This window comes from Saccopteryx leptura, chromosome 3, assembly GCF_036850995.1.
Source record: "Saccopteryx leptura isolate mSacLep1 chromosome 3, mSacLep1_pri_phased_curated, whole genome shotgun sequence".
Classification (NCBI taxonomy): Eukaryota; Metazoa; Chordata; class Mammalia; order Chiroptera; family Emballonuridae; genus Saccopteryx; species Saccopteryx leptura.
The window spans coordinates 304,474,792-304,494,234 of NC_089505.1; the positions used below are offsets into that span (position 1 = coordinate 304,474,792).

General features: G+C 37.7%; 1 protein-coding gene across 17 annotated transcripts in view; it reads left to right on the forward strand.

Annotated features, from left to right (window-relative positions):
* EYA1 (EYA transcriptional coactivator and phosphatase 1) overlaps positions 1 to 19,443 on the forward strand; it is a 334,821-nt gene that overhangs the window by 210,470 nt on the left and 104,908 nt on the right. For all 17 annotated transcript variants that reach the window (XM_066378892.1, XM_066378893.1, XM_066378895.1 and 14 more), the window contains 2 exons: positions 12,738 to 12,820; positions 13,224 to 13,410. In XM_066378892.1, the coding sequence (XP_066234989.1) occupies positions 12,738 to 12,820; positions 13,224 to 13,410 (270 nt within the window). The remainder of the gene's footprint in view (positions 1 to 12,737; positions 12,821 to 13,223; positions 13,411 to 19,443) is intronic.

Genomic DNA, 19,443 nt, shown 5'->3' on the forward strand with positions numbered 1-19,443 from the left:
AGAATGGTGTGAGGAGGTTTTTCTTCACACACCATTGACAGACTTTATGCAAATAAGGTAGCAGAATGGATGAGTGTGGATGGACAAAGGGTGCCTGGAGACCCTTGGGTCAACTGTGCTGATCTTATAGATAGTGTTTTCAGTGCTGCTCACCAATCAAGGGGCACTGACAGCGAGAACGAAGCAGAGTGTGGTGTGTGTGTGCGCGTGTGTGTGCTGGTGCCCACACGTTCATATACTAGTTTCTAGCCGGAAAACCACTCAGGAGAAACTGCTTCAGACTTTGATGTGTTGACCAGTTTCACAGAATATCTGCCCAGATTGTCACACACAAGTTTTATTCTATTATAAAAAGAGTCACCTGACTTGAAATCAAGCTTTTAGGTTTTGTTTTTTGTTTTTTTTTTTAATGCAAGTTTTGGACCTGTTACTGGCCTCACTGCTCATTTACCCCCACAGCTGATAAGTTGCATCATAGATGTTCTTTCCACCACAGAAACCGAGTCATATGAGGAAAACGAAAATTTATTTAGCAATCTGTTTGAGGTAAGGAAGTACAAAAATTTTCACACAAAAAACAATTAAGTCGAGTCACTTAACTGGTTAAACTTTAGCTTTGAGGAAAGCCCAACTTTCATAATAATGTAGTTCTGTTGACTCCAGACTTTTGCAGGTAGAAATGATCTTCACTCATATTTTCATCTCCACTGTCTTATAACCTGTCTAAAATTTACAGATGTTTGTGAGAAGTGGAGAGTCCTATGCCACAGTGACAGAAATGAAGAGTCATAACACTCTTAGTTCTCTTTATTTGGAGAAATGAATTAATTTGGAAGTCGGCATAATAAAAATCCTGATTCGTTTATTACCGTGGGATAGTCAAAGCAGTCTCCTCTTGTGTTCATATGAGTAGGTGGAGTGGAGCTGATTGAGAGCAGCCCAGAATCACAGTGGTGGCTTAGACTGCCTCTTGAGAGTTTTACTGCCCCAGAGTAGAGGTGATGGTGCAGGACATTCCTGTCATTCTGCACCAAGAAGGTGTCAGGATTTGCCGTGATAGATGGGAGGGGCTACACAGATGCACACGTCCGAGACCCAGAGGGCTCTGGAAACTCCACTTTGTTTATTTTCCTTTAGGCTTTATTGCTCTTGCTTAGAGAAGAAAATCGCACAAATTCTAACTCTGTCCGTGTAATGTAATGTTGTTTTGTTCTGTTAAAGAGATTGGAGTTCAAACCAGGGAGGAGAGACAAATGAAGGGCAGAAGTTTACTGACGGGGCTTGGAAGGGCACACAACTGCAGCAGTGCAGACCACACTTATCTGGGGCTTGTTCCGAAGTGGGGGTGATCTAATAACAATCTAATAAGGACACCACCCTCACTCCCTTTGGGCTGTCCATTGCTTTTCAAACAGATGAAGTATGTCTTTTTAGCATTCATTTAGAACCTCAAAACTGTTTAGCAAAAGGCACTGGTAAAGTTTTTCATTAACTATAGAAATGGTATTTTTCAAAAGGGAAAATACCAAACTCCAAAATGTAGGGTTTTAAGAAAATATATATTACACGTTTTTCCTATTCTGTTATGATTAAATATTTGATATTTGCACTTTCCGGTGTAAAATGACATGGTGGAGAAGAGCTGTTACTACAGCTAGCTCTGATGTTCAGATTTTCTCCACAGTTCCTCTACTTGTACCTATATTTTAGTTTGTGTCATTTTTTTGCATTCTAGAATTTTTTTTTTCTTAAATTGACTTTTAAAGAGTCACATTCCATTTCAGTTGTTTTTGGTTTATTTTTTCGCATCATATTTATTTCAAGTGACTAGTGTTGAAAATTGTATGGAAATCTTTCGTTGTCCAGTTGTGCCAATTAATCAGTGATTAATATTAATATAATTGTTTATATGAGTTATTTAAAATACATAGAAATAGATTAAGAAAGATAAACGTAATGACTTTGCAGTCTTTATCACCTAAGTTGAAAATTCTCTTTAGAATCTAGAAGCTGTTACTGGGATAAAAAGGAAAACTTGGTCATTTAAAATCCTGCTTCTAAGAATGGAGGAACTTTGGTTTTCAGTAGCCCATCTGGCCTTCAGAGGCTCTTCCCTGGGGAGCTGCGCGAACTTCTGCCACATGGATCGCGCCCGATGATGGACACAGCCCATGGCAAAGAGGCCAGGGAAGGAAAGCAAAGGGGCTTCTGTGAAAATACACGAGGGACAGATAGCATCCTGCTTGCCCAGTGAGTGCTAGAAAACGCTCTAAAACATGGGAAGTCCAGACAGGCCCCAGCAGGTTCCAGCATTCTTATGTTGGCTGAGATTCTGGCTTTTAATGTGAGCCCTTGTTCTCTGTGAAGTAGACCTTTGACCCACACGTTACCTTTTAATTTTTTTTTAAGTTTTTTGAAGTTATAGCTAGGCAACGTTCACCAGGTTAAATCACACACAAAACTTTGACTTAGCATCTTAAATCATGTTGTAAATCAACATAGACTAAGTTCTTTTCAACTAAAAATATATTAGGGGGTTATTCATACAAATTTTAAGGAGTTGGTTGATTTTTTAACTACAGTTGCTCAGCACCTATAGGACTAGGTGGCTCACACAGGCTCTTCTGGCATGACTGTTTCTTGTTTGTTACGGTTGACGAGACCACCACCCTTTCTCTATAGGAACCCCTGACAGTGACGGGAGAGCAGAGTCTTTGTGATACACTACCCCTGGTGACTTTATATAATTTACTTTTGAAATTATTTACTAGCCTAAAAAGAGAGTTACAGTAAAAAGTCTTTCAGAAGTGAGATTGTTTGATTCTAAATTAATATTCTAAATTTCTCAGGTGCCCTTATCTCTACTCTTTGTGTGTCTGTGATGTTCATGTAACCAAAAATTAAAACCACTTTTCATAATGTATAACTCACTTTCAGTGTTACGGAGTCTGAAACTCTGAAAGGCAGATTTGGCATAGTGGAACGGAAAGTATTGAGAGTGGAGATGAATGGTCGTTCCCTAACCGAGTGTCCTTGGACAAGGACATCACCACTTTCTCTGCTTATTGTCTCATAAATATTCTATGAAAACATAGGATGTTATTGCATTCTGAATTTGACATCTTTCACATGTAAGCAGCACTCTTATTTTTGCTAATATACCCAGGGTATGCCAGTATCTGAGGTAACAGTCAGTAGTCTGTACCAGTACCACAAGGTCAGTGTTCTGTTAGGGTGCCCATGTGGTATATGGGTGTGAACGTGAACCATCTCTGGGGTCCAGTGGTACTCTTACTTATATCAGTGAGATTTTTATAAACTGTTCAAAATCCATGATGCAGTATCAGTTTAAAATTTTACTTGATTTAAAGCTGCTGAGTTTTATTTCTAGAGATTCAGAAATATTTTAAATCCTTCCAGTAAATACTTCTAGGTCTTCCATTTAATTTTATTCATTAATTTAAGTCTAAAGTAGGAATTATAGTCTAGTTTTTAAAATAAGCCTTTATATACCCTCTAGTTTTATTTTAAAAAAAGCAAAGTATGTGTCTTCTAGATAAAATCTGAGAAATAAGCTCAATTATTATTTGTTTTTCTTTTCCCTACTCTATTTATTGAACAAATAAGGAAGTTGAGATAATTTTTCTGCCCTGATGTCTGTTGATCTTCAAGTCACCCTTGCAAACTGCCTACTGCCACCACACACAAACAACACACACACAACACACACATATGCACATACACAACACACACATGCATGTTGGAAAGGCTTCCTTCGATTCCTACACCCAATTTTTTATGAAAGGCATATTCTCACTGGACCCTTCTGTCACTTAACCACACTGCATTGGAATTCTCAAACACCAGCAAAAGAAGACTAACTACAAGAAGGGGAGACAGAGACTTGACAATGTCATTTGGGTTCCTAAATTCAGCCTTGTATATGCAGCTTTTGACTTCCCAAATTCATGTCAATACATTCTATTTTTAAACTTAAAAAAGAAGAAATTCTCAATGACCAGTCTGTCAACCACTTGAGCCCAGATGAAACCCTTCGAAGGCCTGCGTCAAACACGGCTCATCCTTCTCTGTGTGAGGCAGTGGGAAAATTTATGACACAGAAACTTGAGGAACTTAAGATCAGGACGAAAACAAGATTAATGAGCACTTGTTTAATGTTGTTCCAATGAAGAGATTAATTACACGGTATCAGTTGTAATGGAGCTGAAGTTTCCCGAAGGTGAAATCAATCAGTGCAGAGAGGAATAGCCGGGGAAGGCTTATTGGAAAGACAGGATCTGAGCCAGGCCTTGAAGGAAAGGAAATGGGGACTGATCGAGATAACCATTAAATTAGAGGGCCAAGATGAGGAAGATGCGCTCCCAGGACAGCAGCCCCCATCCTAAACTGACAGAGTGAGCTGTGGACGGGGACTTTTAGGAAGTAGCGTGGTCAGCATGTTCCTTTCCCTGTCCCATCATCCCAACTCTCCACCCCAAACCCCAACTGCAGACCCATGATGTAAACATACAGATCCTGTATTTATAATAGCGCCCCCCCCCCACACACACCCTCCAATCCTTAAAGGGAGAATGAGAACCACAATATTTCCTGTGTCTTAATATGCTCATATTGGTATAGTCAGCATTCAGATTCTTGGGGTTTTCAGTTAAAGAATGCCATTTCTTATCCTGAACTGTTATTCCTTACTTAAAAAAAATGATGATGGGGCTCCTGCTACGTAAGTATAGTTCTCCCTATTTCCCTATAAACCTTTTATGATCTGACCTTTGGATAGTGCTCACCACCTGCCAGGATGTACTTCTTGTCTTTTTCTGTGCATGGTTGTGTCCTTTCCAACCTAACCAGGTATTGTTATTCATGGGCAGCTCCATGTCAATATGTGTGGTTCCTCTGTGTTGTCTTTATGAGTTTGTGTGTGTGTTTGTGTTTAAACTTTTCTCAAGGGCTCGACTTAAGACTCCTGCTTCTTTTGGTCTAGAACACCCTCCCAAGTAGTGGTCATACCTGTAGAGACAGCCGGTAGGTGAACGAACTTGAAAAGAGTTTTTCATAGTGTGATACAATTAATCTGTGCACTCAGAATATAAAAGTTCTCTGCTTTAAAAAGAGGGCAATGGAATAAAAAATAATTTTCACTTTGGGATGTTCTAAAAGGAGACTTCCCAGTGTTTTGTTCTGGAAATCAGGATCTCCCCTCTCGGCCAAGGAAGAAGTATGACTATGATTTTTTACAATTATAAACTTATTTAAATAAAGATTTTTTTCTTTTTTTTTTCATTATTTTCCAAGTGAGAGGCAGGGAGATAGACTCCCACATGCACTTTGACTGGGATACACCTGGCAACCCCCATCTGAGGCCAGTGCTCTGCCAGTCTGGGCCCATGCTCACAACTGCTATTTTTAGTGCCTGAGATGGAGGCTCCACAGAGCCTCAGCACCCAGGGCCAGTGCACTCAAATGAATAGAGCCATGGCTGTGGGAGAGGAAGATAGAGAGAGAGGGACAGAGAGGGGAGGGTGAGGGGGGGGAGAAACAGATGGTCACTTCTCCTGTGTGCCTTGACAGGAAATCGAACCCAGGACATCTACAGGCCGAGCTGATGCTCTACCACTAAGCCAACCAGCCAGGGCTGATTTTTTCCTTTAAACTAATGGGTAGGAAGGTATTCCCATAGCCATCCTGCTTGGAGCATGATTTAATTTAATTCAGGCTCTACCAAGAAGGATACACTGGATATTATTGGAGCTTCACTGGAACCCATCTCTGCCAGATTCCTTAATTGAGTAATAATGGATTCTAAGTAGGAATTATTTTTACTTGGGGAAGTTTCATGATATAATGTTACATAAAATGTAAAATGTTTTATTATAAAATATTTTTATTTATCGAAAGGTGAGTTTTCATGTAAAGTCATTTGTCTCTAGGAAGGAAAAGACTTTTCTATGATTTTGATAAAGGACTTCTGAATTATAAGCCTAATTATCTGGGACCTAAAGTTGTAAGTGAAGACTCAAAAATCCAACAGAAGCTCTCGGTGGGTTGATCCTGGTGGAAAGAGGAGTCTGTTTTCCTGGCTATGTCTTGCCTTTTCTCCCCTGTGCGTTGAGCAGGGTGATGGCGGCCTTATACAGAAACGCGCTCCTCGTGCTGGGCCAGCACAGACCAGGACGTGGGCTCGCAGCCGCACACGGAAGGTTTCTCAGGAAAGTGTTGTCATCACTATTTTGCCTTTGCTCTGTGGTGGTCTAAACGTCAGTGAAATTTACCTGGTGGTATGGGCACCAAATTGGCATCAGATCAGCTGCCGAAGTGGGACCCTCTGACCCTTAACAGCCTGATCCTGGCTTCAGGACCAAAGAAAACCCCTCCAACTGTCCCTGAGAAGCTTCCATTCTGTACATGCTGATACGTGTGATTACTTTCTCAGTGGAAAAAGAAAGCATATTCTGGTTATGTGTTTTTGAAGCAGTTGCTAAAACACCTAGTAAGTTGGTGCTAGCACACAGTGGAACTAGAAGTCAGGCTCTGTGGGTGTTTGGGAAGCCTGTGGATTTTCAGGTCACACCCTCTCCTTCCCACCTCCACAGGATGATGGTTCCTGTGTCTGCGGAGGAGCCCTGACAGGTGCCTTTTAACCAGTGCCTCCTAATGGCTCTATGGCAGTTGGTTAGCCGTCTGCGTAGTATGTTGGTTAAAATAAAATATTAACATAAAAAATCCCTTAATTACTTTGGGAGGCAGTATACTGTGGAGACTGAGAGTTTTGACTCTGGATCTAGATGTCCTGGGATCGAATCCCATTTGCCACAGTTGCTTCTCCTCTTGGGTACTTTGTTCACCTGTAAAATGGGATGTAATAGTGCCTATGTCATGTCATGGGGTGGCTGTGAAGGCTCCGTGAGCTGTAACATGGGAAATACTTATATTTGAGTCTGGCTCAGAGTCACCACTCAATAAGTTTGAAGTATTATTTGTTCTTGTCACTTCTACTGTGCTCCCAGTATGCGGTTGTTAGTCCTATTGAAAAGAACACATTAGTGAATTTCAGAACATCCCATAAAGCAGTATAGAGTAGGTAGGAGGAGGCCCTGGCCTGTTGGCTCAGCAGTAGAGTGTTGGCCCAATGTGTAGAAGTCCTGGGTTTGATTTTCGGTCAGGGCACACAGGAGAAACAACCATCTGCTTCTCCACCCCTCCCTCTTCTCTCGCTCTCTACCTCTCCCACAGCCATGGCTTGAATGGTTTAAGCAAGGTGCTGAGGATGGCTCCATAGCCTCACTCAAGCACTAAAATAGCTCAGTTGCAGAGCAGTAGAGCAGCAGCCCCAGATGGGCAGAGCCTCACCAGATAGGGGGCTTGCTGGGTGTAGCCAGATCCTGGTGCATGCGGAAGTCTGCCTCTATGCCTCTCACTTAAAAATAAAAGAAGAAGAAGAAGAAGGAGGAGGAGGGGGAGAGGGAGGGGGAGGAGGAGGAGGAGGAGGAATAATAATAATAATCATAATAATAATAATAATAGGTAGGAGGGCTTGAGAGAGCATTGTGTAGACCAGGGGTCCCCAAACTACGGCCCCCTGAGGCCATTTATCCGGCCCCCGCTGCACTTCCGGAAGGGGCACCTCTTTCATTGGTGGTCAATGAAAGGAGCACATTGACCATCTCATTAGCCAAAAGCAGGCCCATAGTTCCCATTGAAATACTGGTCAGTTTCTTGATTTAAATTTACTTGTTTTTTATTTTAAATATTGTATTTGTTCCCATTTTGTTTTTTTACTTTAAAATAAGATATGTGCAGTGTGCATAGGGATTTGTTCATAGTTTTTTTTATAGTCCGGCCCTCCAACGGTCTGAGGGACAGTGAACTGGCCCCCTGTGTAAAAAGTTTGGGGACCCCTGGTGTAGACTCTAAAGCCAGGTGGGGCTACGTTTGACTTTCACTCCCACCCCACAGAAGCCACATTATCTTAGCCTAATGCTCTGTTTCCTTATCTACAAAATGGCACTATGAATACTTTCTATAATATTGGGTATGGAGTACAGATAAAGCATATACAAGAGGTACACACTCCTGATATATAGTAAGCACTCAGTGGATATTAACAGTTTTATTATATTTTGTATTCTGGGCATATTTATGTGGTTTGTCTACAAATATCCAATTGCTGATATAATCTTTAGAGTTTCTTTTTAGGCTATTTGATAAGGAAAGGACTAATTAAATATAATTAGGATTAGTTAAATTTGTATTAGCTGTTGAGTTATTAATTAGTACAAATTAGCTTAAAATACTGACTAGCAAGTTATATATATGTAAATATATATAATAAATACATATGAAAGAGATAGATAAATTGATTGATTCAGTAATCAGGCTTAGGAGGAAAGGAGAGAAGATGGGAATACAGGGAGGTCTTTCTGAGGAAAGAAGTTTCTCATGCATACTGAATTGTGCAGCTGATAAGAAATTAACCAGGCTGCAGTGGGAGGGAGGTAGAGGGGTGGGAGTAGCCCTAAGAGAACCACATGTCACTTCACTGGTGTTGGGATGTGTATCTGGGTGGGCTGGGGTTGCAGCTGGGGTTCCTGAGAAGAGACCAAAGCAGCCCAAGAGAGAAACTGGGGCCAGACCAGGAGCCTTATAATAAGGAAACCCTGGTAAGGAGTTCGGATTTTACCAAGGGCAGTCGGGACCCACTTGTGGTTACTTTGCAAAGTAGGGGAGTGAGAAGATGAGCTGTGCCTATTGGAGAAAGTGTGTCATCCCCTTTGTGGAGAAATGAACTGGAGAGTCAGAGATGGGCAGGAGCTCAGGAGAGGAGGCTGTCACAGGCACCCAGTGCTGGTGGCCCGCACTGAACGTTAGCAGCTCTCTGTGCCTGAGTCCCGTGTGAAGGCAGGCAGGCGGCTCTGCAGAGCTGACTCCGGTGGTGAAAAATTAATATTGCCTGAGCCTGATTCTCCAGTGTGTACCCCTCTCCCTGAAGTAAGTTAGATCCTTTTGGAAGTTGCATTAAGTCTCCCTGGCCACTGAGTGCCATTAAACGCCTGCTCAGCATGCTAAATGGAACGGAATTCAGCCTACAGCCAGCCAGCAAATGAGTATAGCTTATGTTGAATCCCAGCTAATGTGCAGTCTTGGAAGTAGCACTAAGTCTGGGAAGTCACTTGGGTACCATTTGGAGTACTGAGCTGTGATTTACTTGGTTATACCTCAGTGGCCCGTATGTGCCAATACAGCTTCTATGGTCTTTTCTACTTTGTTCCAGGGAATAGCTTAGGGAATGAAAACATCCATTTAAAAAATATATTCTATGTCTTATTCATTTTCTTGGTGTAAAGGGATTATTGAGGTCAGTATTTATTGTTCAAAAATGTACAGTATAAATGTATGTAGCAAGTCATAACCTAAAAATGTATAGTTTAAATGAAACTACAAGTCATAACTCGAAGTAATTTTTCCTATGAAATGTATATAATAAAGTTTTTAAAAAAGCATTGATAGTCATACCCCTAGCCAAAAAAAAAAAAGTTCTTCCAGAATTTAAAAAAAAATGCTCATTAATAAGTTTACTTTATATATAATATCAATATTAATTGTTCACTGGTACATAAATATATCAAGAGTGAGTCATATGCCTATGAGGTCCAATGTTTATAAAAACAAAACAAAACTGTCATCCCAATAAGTCCTCTGAGGTCCAAGACCTTGTCTTAGTCATCTTTTTATCCCCATGTAGTTCTCACCGTGAGCCCAGTGTTTAATATGATAAGAAGTATGAGATTGCCACATGAAAATGAGCACTAATATGGGGATCTTGTCTACCAGGGCCCCATCGTTCATGGCAGAGCAGGTATTAGCCATGTGATAGCTCTCTGCTTATCTGTGATGGGTGTTTTGGGGATTTTGAACAGTTAGTATTCCTAAAAGATACAAATGAAAAAACCTCAGATATGAATCTGTGGAATAACTAAATTTAAAGCAATCTTGGGAAATATTTTCTCTTCTTAATGAAAATAACAAACCCTTGGGCCTGGTTTTCAAAGTTCAGAGATGCTTGAACTTTATAGAAAAAGAATTTTAGATATGAAAAGAGATTAAGTCATGTTTATCTAGTTTGGGAAAGTAAAAAAAGAGAAAAGATATGTAAATACAGTGGAGAATGTTAGAAATGTTTGCAGGAATAAACAGTAACGGTTCCTAAGGTTTGTTGATACTATAGATTGTTGATTGTGCTTTCCAAAACATTACCTCATTTGATCTGTTTAAGAAACCCTACAAAGTAGAGTTCTTGCCAATAGGGAAATTATATCTTAGAGTTATTAGGTGATTTGTCCAAAGTCCAAACAGCTCATAAGTGATCAACTGGAAACTCCTTGTTTTCTGACTCTTTAGCCAGCACTTAATGTTCAGCAACAAGTACATGGCATATGTTAGCTACCACATCATACCTGGGAGACATCTGTGAATAGCTCATTCACATTGAAGACTTACTCTTTGAACTGTCAACACATTTATTGCCTTTACCATCATTTGCCATAAAAATTTTATTTATTTATTTATTTTTTTATTATTATTATTTTTTTTTTGTATTTTTCTGAAGCTGGAAATGGGGAGAGACAGTCAGACAGACTCCCGCATGCACCCGACCGGGATCCACCCGGCACGCCCACCAGGGGCGACGCTCTGCCCACCAGGGGGAGATGCTCTGCCCCTCCGGGGCGTCGCTCTGTTGCGACCAGAGCCACTCTAGCGCCTGGGGCAGAGGCCAAGGAGCCATCCCCAGCACCCGGGCCATCTTTGCTCCAATGGAGCCTTGGCTGCGGGAGGGGAAGAGAGAGACAGAGAGGAAGGGGGGGGTGGAGAAGCAAATGGGCGCTTCTCCTATGTGCCCTGGCCAGGAATCGAACCCGGGTCCCCCGCACGCCAGGCCGACGCTCTACCGCTGAGCCAACCGGCCAGAGCCAAAAAATTTTATTTTTTAAAAGAGTATTCTATTGACAAAAGTAACACAGTATCTAAGTACAAAATTTAAAAATGTATATTGGCTTTATGAATATTATGTGACCAATGATTCTACCTCTCCATAGATAACATTTCTGAGATTTTTATGGTTTTTATAGATGTTTTAAGCTTTTAGACACAGACAACAGTATGGTGGTAACCTGAGGGAAGGGCAATGAGGAGGTGGTAAAGGGGGTAAAATATATGGACAAAAGATTTGACTTTAGGTCATGGGCACCAATACAACATACTGATCATGGTTCACAGAATTGTACACTTGCAACCTATATAATCTTATTAACCAATTCCATCCCAATAAATTTAATAAAGAAAATAAAAGAAAAATGTTTTATGCTTTTAAAAATATTTCTAAAAAACTCACCAAAAATGTTTTATTTTAGTGTTTATTTTAATAATATAGTGTGAAAAATTTTCCCCATGTCACTGAATGTCATTATGATACCATTTAAACAGCTTTATAGAGTTTTCATTTCTGATTAACACCTATGAAAATCTTGGGAATGCCTTCTATATTCTGTTATTAGGAACTACACTAAAGAACATCTTTGCTAAGTATCTCTTAGTATAAATCCATGTTTTTTTCTTAGAGTAAATGACTGGTAATAACATTGCTGGGTTAAATGTTATAGAAAATTTCTTAATCATTGACCAAATAGCCCAACAGACATGTGCCTATTTAAATTCCCATTTTGCAGTGTATGGATGACCTCTTTTATATAGGATAGTTGCCAATCACTGATCTTGTCTTTTCAAAAATCTTTGCCAGTGATCATCAAAATTAGTATTTTGTTTCTTTGAATAATTTAACAAGAAGATGCTAAATAAACTGAGCGACAAAACTAAGATTTGCTTTTGGGTTTGTATGCTGCACAGTGAGCACATGTAGATATTCAGTGTGTAGACTGTTACCTCAATAGCATGTGTAACAGTAAAACATTGATCGTGTTCCTTTCTGATCTTTGTTTTATTAAATAGTTCAAGTGCTACCACTCTTCTGTAAAATGAAATAATCAGTTTTTTCAGTGGGCATTATAATGACAAGTACACACACTCTAAGTTCTTGGAAATAGCAACATAATTTTAGAGCTTGCAAGTACTCTTAAGATCATCTAATCTTGTCCCATCATTTTATTAAGCATACTTAATATAAAGACGTGAAAAAATCCTGTTGTGTTCTTCTAATTGAAGTGGAAACCTTAGTGTCTAATATTTTTGCACAAATGTATAATTTCATTCATACTTTATATATGTTATTTATGTCTTGACAAACTTAAACCTCTTTACTTTTTAATTCTTTGTAATAGAGTAAAACTGAAATTGTCAAGCATTTTAAGAAAATGAAATTTTAACCTTAGTTGGGTAGCTCAGTTGGTTAGAGTGTTGTACAAATAAGCCAAGGTTGAGGGTTTGATCCTTGGCCAGGGCACATACAAAAAGACAACCAATGAATGCATAAATAAGTGGAACAACAAATCAGTGTTCTCTCTCTTTCTCCCTTTCTCTCTTTTTCTAAAAATCAATAAATAAAAATTAAAGAAAGAAAGAAAATGAAATTGTAGCCATGGCAGTGGATTCTGGTTTTGAAGATCAACCAAAGGCATTTGCAGTGAACTCCAAGTCTGTTTTGTCTAAGTAATAATTTCCTATGGGCACATGCTTAGCCAACCATATTTCTCTTCATTTTGTTTTAGGTAGTAGTTTTACAACATCATCAGGATTATATACAGGAAATAATTCACTCACGAACTCCTCTGGATTTAACAGTTCACAGCAGGTAATTTTAAAAGCCAATTTAACTTCTAAAATTTTAAAAATGCAACAGATGATTTTCATATATGAAGAAAGATCTGTTTATAATGCACTGTGAATGCTTTGCGAAACCTTTTAATAGTTTTTTTTTCCTTTTTAAAATCTCTTTGGTAGGCTGATATGGTAAGTTGTTAGGTTTGGGGGTTGGTTTAATTTTACCTACTATTGTATCATGGCACAGAAAAAATATGAAGAGTGTATCTGATTTTACATAAAATTTGTCTACAAGTCTGAGCACGTCAGTCAACGTGTGCCTGTGTGCTCCTATGTAATTTGGAACCACATATCTATGTGCAGCTCTACTTTGAAATGTAAGAAATAAGCAGCCATGATCTGACAGATGATTCTTGTGTGGTTTTATTTGGTAGGACTATCCATCTTACCCCAGTTTCGGCCAGGGTCAGTACGCACAGTATTATAACAGCTCACCATATCCGGCACATTATATGACGAGCAGCAACACCAGCCCAACCACGCCTTCTACAAATGCCACCTACCAGCTTCAAGAACCACCATCTGGCATCACCAGCCAAGCTGTTACAGATCCCACAGCAGGTAATTATGTGCATTTTATTGGTTCTGCAGGCTGTACTTCTGGTGGTTTGAATGCATTTTTTCACAGTCATATATTCCTGCAGTGGTTGCAGAGTTCTGGCAAATGTTGGCAAACTTATGTATAAATCAAGCAGCATGGTCATGGCATTGACTTCATTTTCATTTGTTAAAGATTTATTATAAAGTATGTAAACTTCAAAAACACATGAAATAGAGACTTTGTTTAATTATAAATACACAATTTTCAAGATATATACAGCTTTTTAGATGCATACTTATAAATATTTAACTATAATTCTTCACTGTAATTTGCTCACATTGAATATGAAAATAAGTGACATCACCTTGAATTTAATGTATATCATCACTATTTAATGTTTTCCAAAAAAAATCAAATAACACCAAAGGGTTGGTGATAGAAAATGGCGATTCCCCTGTTCGACCCTTTCCCACACGTGCCTGCTGCGACTTCATAACAGTGTGTGTGAGCGTGGGCATGTTCCACACTTCTGCACAACCCTTGATGAGCCCTCTCCATCCCTAGGAGTTTTCCTACTAGCGTTTTTCTACTTCTTCATCCTTGTCTTTACATTTTTTAAAAATGTAATCTCTCCTTTCATGGGTTGTGAGGTGATCTGTTATCCTCCAAGAGGCAGACAGTTTTCTCCCTTTGCCTTTTATTTCTAGAGCCAAAGCCCACTCTGTTGCTACAAGTCACATTAAAATGGTTTTATACTGAAAAACTCACTTATATGACATTTTGCTCAGAGTATTAATTCTGGGTGGTTGTCCTACACACACAAAAATGATTTAGGTAAAGATGCTAATTTAAATGTGAACTATCACATTATTCTGTAATCATCAGCAGTGATTCCCCCCAAAACATCTCTGTGTTCTAACTTCTCTATTAAATGCATGCAAACACTTTTTTTTCCAGAATAGGAAGTTATATCGTTCCTAAACTTGTGTTCTAAGTAACTGCAAATATTTCTTCTGCAGCACATCCCAACTCTAAACACTTTTATCTTTGATCATTATATTCTATATACCTTTATTATTTTTAAATCTAGCTTGATAGAATATTCTTCACTCACTTTACATGTATAACTACAGTATCCCATAACCTAGTACTGTAACTATCTCTTCTTTCTTTTAAAGTCCACATCTATATAATCTCATTCAAGATAAACTTTGTTAAAAAAAAAAAAAAAAAGATAAACTTTGTTATAGAGAAATTGAATTTATTGTAGAAATTTGTAGGGACTTTCATAAACTTCATGAGGAAAAATAATGGCTTGTCCCCAACTTTAGAAAGATCTCGTATGTTCACATGAACCCTCTGGACTTAAAGGGGTCTTGAAATTTTGAAATGAAGATAGCTGTATGAATGAGAAGTGGAGAAACTCACTAGGGTCTGTGGAGTAACAAAATGAGAAAAGGAGATGGCAGAATAATTTTACTCGATTCATGGCATTTTGGTTGTGAGGAATATATAAAACAAACTAGTGGAGATTTATTTATGCTTTTTAAATTTAGGTTGATTAGAGCCTTTTGAAAAAAAACAATTTAGTCATATCATAAAAGTTTTTCTCTGAAATTTGACATTGTTTAAAGTGAATTTTATTTGCTCAGGGGACTCCATGTAAAGTGTGGGGCTGACTTGGCACAAAACCATGCCACTTGGGAAACTGCAAAATTATAATTTCTAAAAGTTATGTATGATTTTCAGATTGAATGAGCTGTTTTAGGTTTTATTTGAATAAATGCTTAGTGTTTTAGGTACTTATTTCAATTTTAGTAGCTTTATGGCTACAGAATAGGAATGAATTGAACTTGGGAGAAAATAATATTTTTCTGATTTCTTATATTCACCACTTCCCACTAAAACGAATGTGTATAGATAAGCCGTGCTAGTGTTGCATAGTTAGAAGTGGAAAGTTCAGTGAGCTTCCATGTTGAAAAGAAATGTGGATTACTGTAAAAAAAATTTAAGGAATAGTTAGTCTGGGTTTTTGGATTTGGGTTTTTTTTTTTACATTTTCGGTAAGACTGTGGATTTAGCCTTAATTTTTTTTTGGTGCTAACCTTCCTTTCTAATCATATATCTAATTGTAGACTTGTCCTTTTTGATTAAAAGGAAGTTTTGTTTGTACATAATAAATTTGTCAAAGAATTAGAAGGAATTATAAAGTCTACCAGAAAGTTCTGTCCGTTTCTATCACAACAAGTTTCGACACATAAACACATGTTTATTTGGCGCATGTGTGTCTCTCTATTTTTATCACTTAATGTATACATACTGACGTAGCAAATTAACTAAAAGTTGATTCACGTTAGTCTTATGTGTGAAGCGATAGTGTACCCATGGCTACTGATAAAGTTCATTTACGCCACTGTATTGTATACGAATTTCAACAAGGAAGAAATGCTACAGAAGCATGTAGAAATTTATTGAAAGTGTTTGGTGAAGGTACAGTTTCTGATAGGTCATGCAGAAGATGGTTCAAAAAATTCGAAACAGGTGATTTCGACCTTTCTGATAAGCCACTTTCTGGGTGACCATCTTTGATCGATGACGATGTTGTTAAGACCATGTTGGAGCAAGATCCTTTTCTGACAACATCGGAGATCGCAGAAAGGCTTAATTCAGCTCAGCAAACCATTTCGGACCATATTTGGAAGATAGGATTGGTGTGGAAATATATTATTTAATAAAGTTTATTGACGGTAAGAAAAATTTGTATTTTGTTTTATTCCAAATACGGACTGAACTTTCCGGTAGACCTTATATTTAGTACATATAATCTAATGTTTTTGTTTTGAACTAGAAATAAAAAACAGTTGAAATATGTCTATTTTTATTGAAATAATTTCAGATTTTTTTTTTCTTTTAATCAGTCTAGTGCAGCGGTTCTCAACCTGTGGGTCGCGACCCCAGCGGGGGTCGAACGACCAAAACACAGGGGTCGCCTAAAGCCATCGGAAAATACATATTAATAAAATATGGCTTTAGGCGACCCCTGTGTTTTGGTCATTCGACCCCTGCCGGGGTCGCGACCCACAGGTTGAGAACCGCTGGTCTAGTGTCTTTAAAGTCAGTGTTTTCTGATGGGAAGTGAGACTCTAGTCATGATCTGATCTATGTGTGACCGGGATGCTGCCGTCCAGCTTCATGGACTTGTGCAGTTCAGATGAATACATACTTATAGAATCTGTTACCGTGTTGTTCATAGAATTACTATGTCAGAATGAACATATAAAGATAACTTTGTAAGGTTTCTTCAGGGCAAACACATAAGAGCTCATTTGGGTTTTTTTGTTTTTATTGTGCATTTTTAAATTTACATAAAGAATAGTTATCTTTTAAGTCTCAGCCATTATGCAGTGTATTATAAACGTGTACCTCCTCATGAATCTTAAGCTCAAAAATTATTTTAATGTGTTTGTAACTAAATACTGAAAGCTATATTCTCTTTTGGAAAGGCACGTGTAATACATTAAAAACGAAACTTGAATATGAGAGTTTAATTTCAAATATTTAATTCATTTTAAAAACTAAAAGTATATTTGCATTCATTTTTGTTTATTTTTGTTGAGCTGGAATTGACAACATTATATTAGTTTTGGGTTTACAGTATAATGACTTAAAATTTGCATAGATCTCCACCGTTTAGTTAATATCCGAGATTGCACATGCAGATGTTTTTTTCTTGTAATGAGAACTTTTAAGATCTATTCTCTTAGCAATTTTCAAATCCTTTGCATTTATTTTTAAAAATGAGTTTGTTAGCTATGTTTTGCCTATCTTAATAAAATAAAATTTATATCACCTGGAGATATGTAATAATCCATCTTCCTTGAGAAACACAGTAAGGTTTATCTGGTCATTCAGCAACATTTTAGTTTATTTTTTAGATTCAAGAAATTTATGCTTACTCTTCAACTAGAAATGCCAACCTCCCCGCTCCCAATTGAAGGACATTTTGCTTGTTTCCAATTTTGGGGATTATAAATAAAACTACTATAAACATTTGTGTGCAGGTTTTTGTATGGACATGTTTTAGTTCATTTGGGTAAATACCTAGGAGTGTGACTGCTGGACTGTATTGTATATATAGTAAGCTTAATTTTGTAAGAAACTGCCAAATTGTCTTTCAAAGTGGATTTACCATTTTGTCCTCCCACCAGAGAAAGAATGAGAGTTCCTATTACTCTACATCCTTGCCAGCATTTGAGAATGTCACTATTTAAGATTTTGGCCACACTAATAGCTGTGTAGTAGCATGTAGTTGTTTGAATTTACATTTCACTAATGAAAAAGGATGAGTATATTTTCATATGCTTATTTGACATCTGTTTTTCTTCTTTGGTGAAGTGTCTGTTCAGACCTTTTGCCCACTTTTTAATCACGTTGTTTTCTTATTGCTGAGTTTAAAGAGTTGTTAGTATATTTTGGGTATAAGTTCTTTATCAGATGTGCGTTTAGCAAATACTTTCTCCCCATCTGTGGCTTGTCTTTTCATCCTCTTAGCTGTATCTTTTGCAGAACAGAAGGTTTTAATTTGAAGTCTGGTTTACAGATTTTTTCTTTTTTATGGAACATGCTTTTAGTTTTGTATCTAAAAGCTTATTGCCATGCCATAGCACTTTTTCCTGTGTTATAATCTAAAAGTTTCATAGTTTTGCATTTCACATTTAGGTATCTGATCTATTTTTAGTTCATTTTTGTGAAAAGTGTAAGGTCAATGTCTAGATTCACTTATTGCATGTGGATACCCAGTTGTCATAGCGTCATTTGTTGAAAAGGCTGGTTTTGCTCCATTGGCATACCTTTGCTCCTTTGTCAAAGCTCAGTGAACTAGACTCACGTGGGTCTGCTTCTTGCCTCTCTATTCTGTTGCATCGATCTATTTGCCTATTCTTTTGCCAGTACCACGCTGTCTAGATTACTGGATCTTCACAATAAGTCTTTAAGCTGAATAGTGCCAGTCCTCTGATTTTGTTCTTCATTAACATGTTGGCTATTATGGGTCTTTTGCTTTCCATGTAAATCAGCTTTAGAATTAGCTTATCAGTATCCACCAAGAAACTTATTGGGATTTTGATTGGAATTGCATTAACTCGATAGATCAAGTTTAGAAGAACTGACAGGTTGAATGTTGACAATATTAAACTTTTCTATCCATGTACATGGAATATCTCTATTAATTTAGATTTTTATTTTTCTCATCAGTTTTGTAGTTTTTTATATAGATCTTGTACTTTTTTAGATTTGTTTTTTTCTTTCTCTCTTTTGATGCTAATGTAAATGGTGTTGTGTTTTTAATACCAAATTCTGATTGTTCATCGCAGGTATATGGGAAACTAATTGTTTTTTTGCTACCACCTTTCTCTAATAACTTACTTGTTTGAGGAGTTTTTTGTTGATTCTTTGATATTTCTTATATAGTTATGCCATCTGTAAATACAGTTTTGTGTTATTTTCCAAGTCTGAATATCTTTTATTTCCTTTTTGTCTAATTGCGTTAGCTAGGAATTCCAGTACATTGTTGAGTAGGCATGGTAAGAGGTATCCTCGCCTTGTTTCTAATCTGAGAGAAAACATCTGGTTTCTCACTGTTAAGTATGATGTTAGCTGTAGGTTCTTTGTAGATTTTATTTTCAACCAACTTGAAGTTCTTCTCTAGTCCTGGTTTACTGAGTTTTTATCAGGAATGCCTTTTCTGAATCTGTTGATATAATCATATGATTTTTCTTCTTTAGCCTGTTGATGTAATGGATTGCATTAATTGATTTCCAAATGTTGAGCCAGCTTTTCATACCTAGAACAAATCCCATTTGGTCATGGTGTATAATTCTTCTTATACATTATTGGAGTTAGTTCTGCTAATATTGTATTAAGGACATTAGAGTCTATTTTCATGAGATCTAGTGGTCTGTAGTTTTTTTTCTTGTAATGTCTTTTTCTGGTTTTGGTATTCGGGTATTGCTGACTGCGTAGACTAAGTTAGGAACTGTTTCCTCTGTACCAGT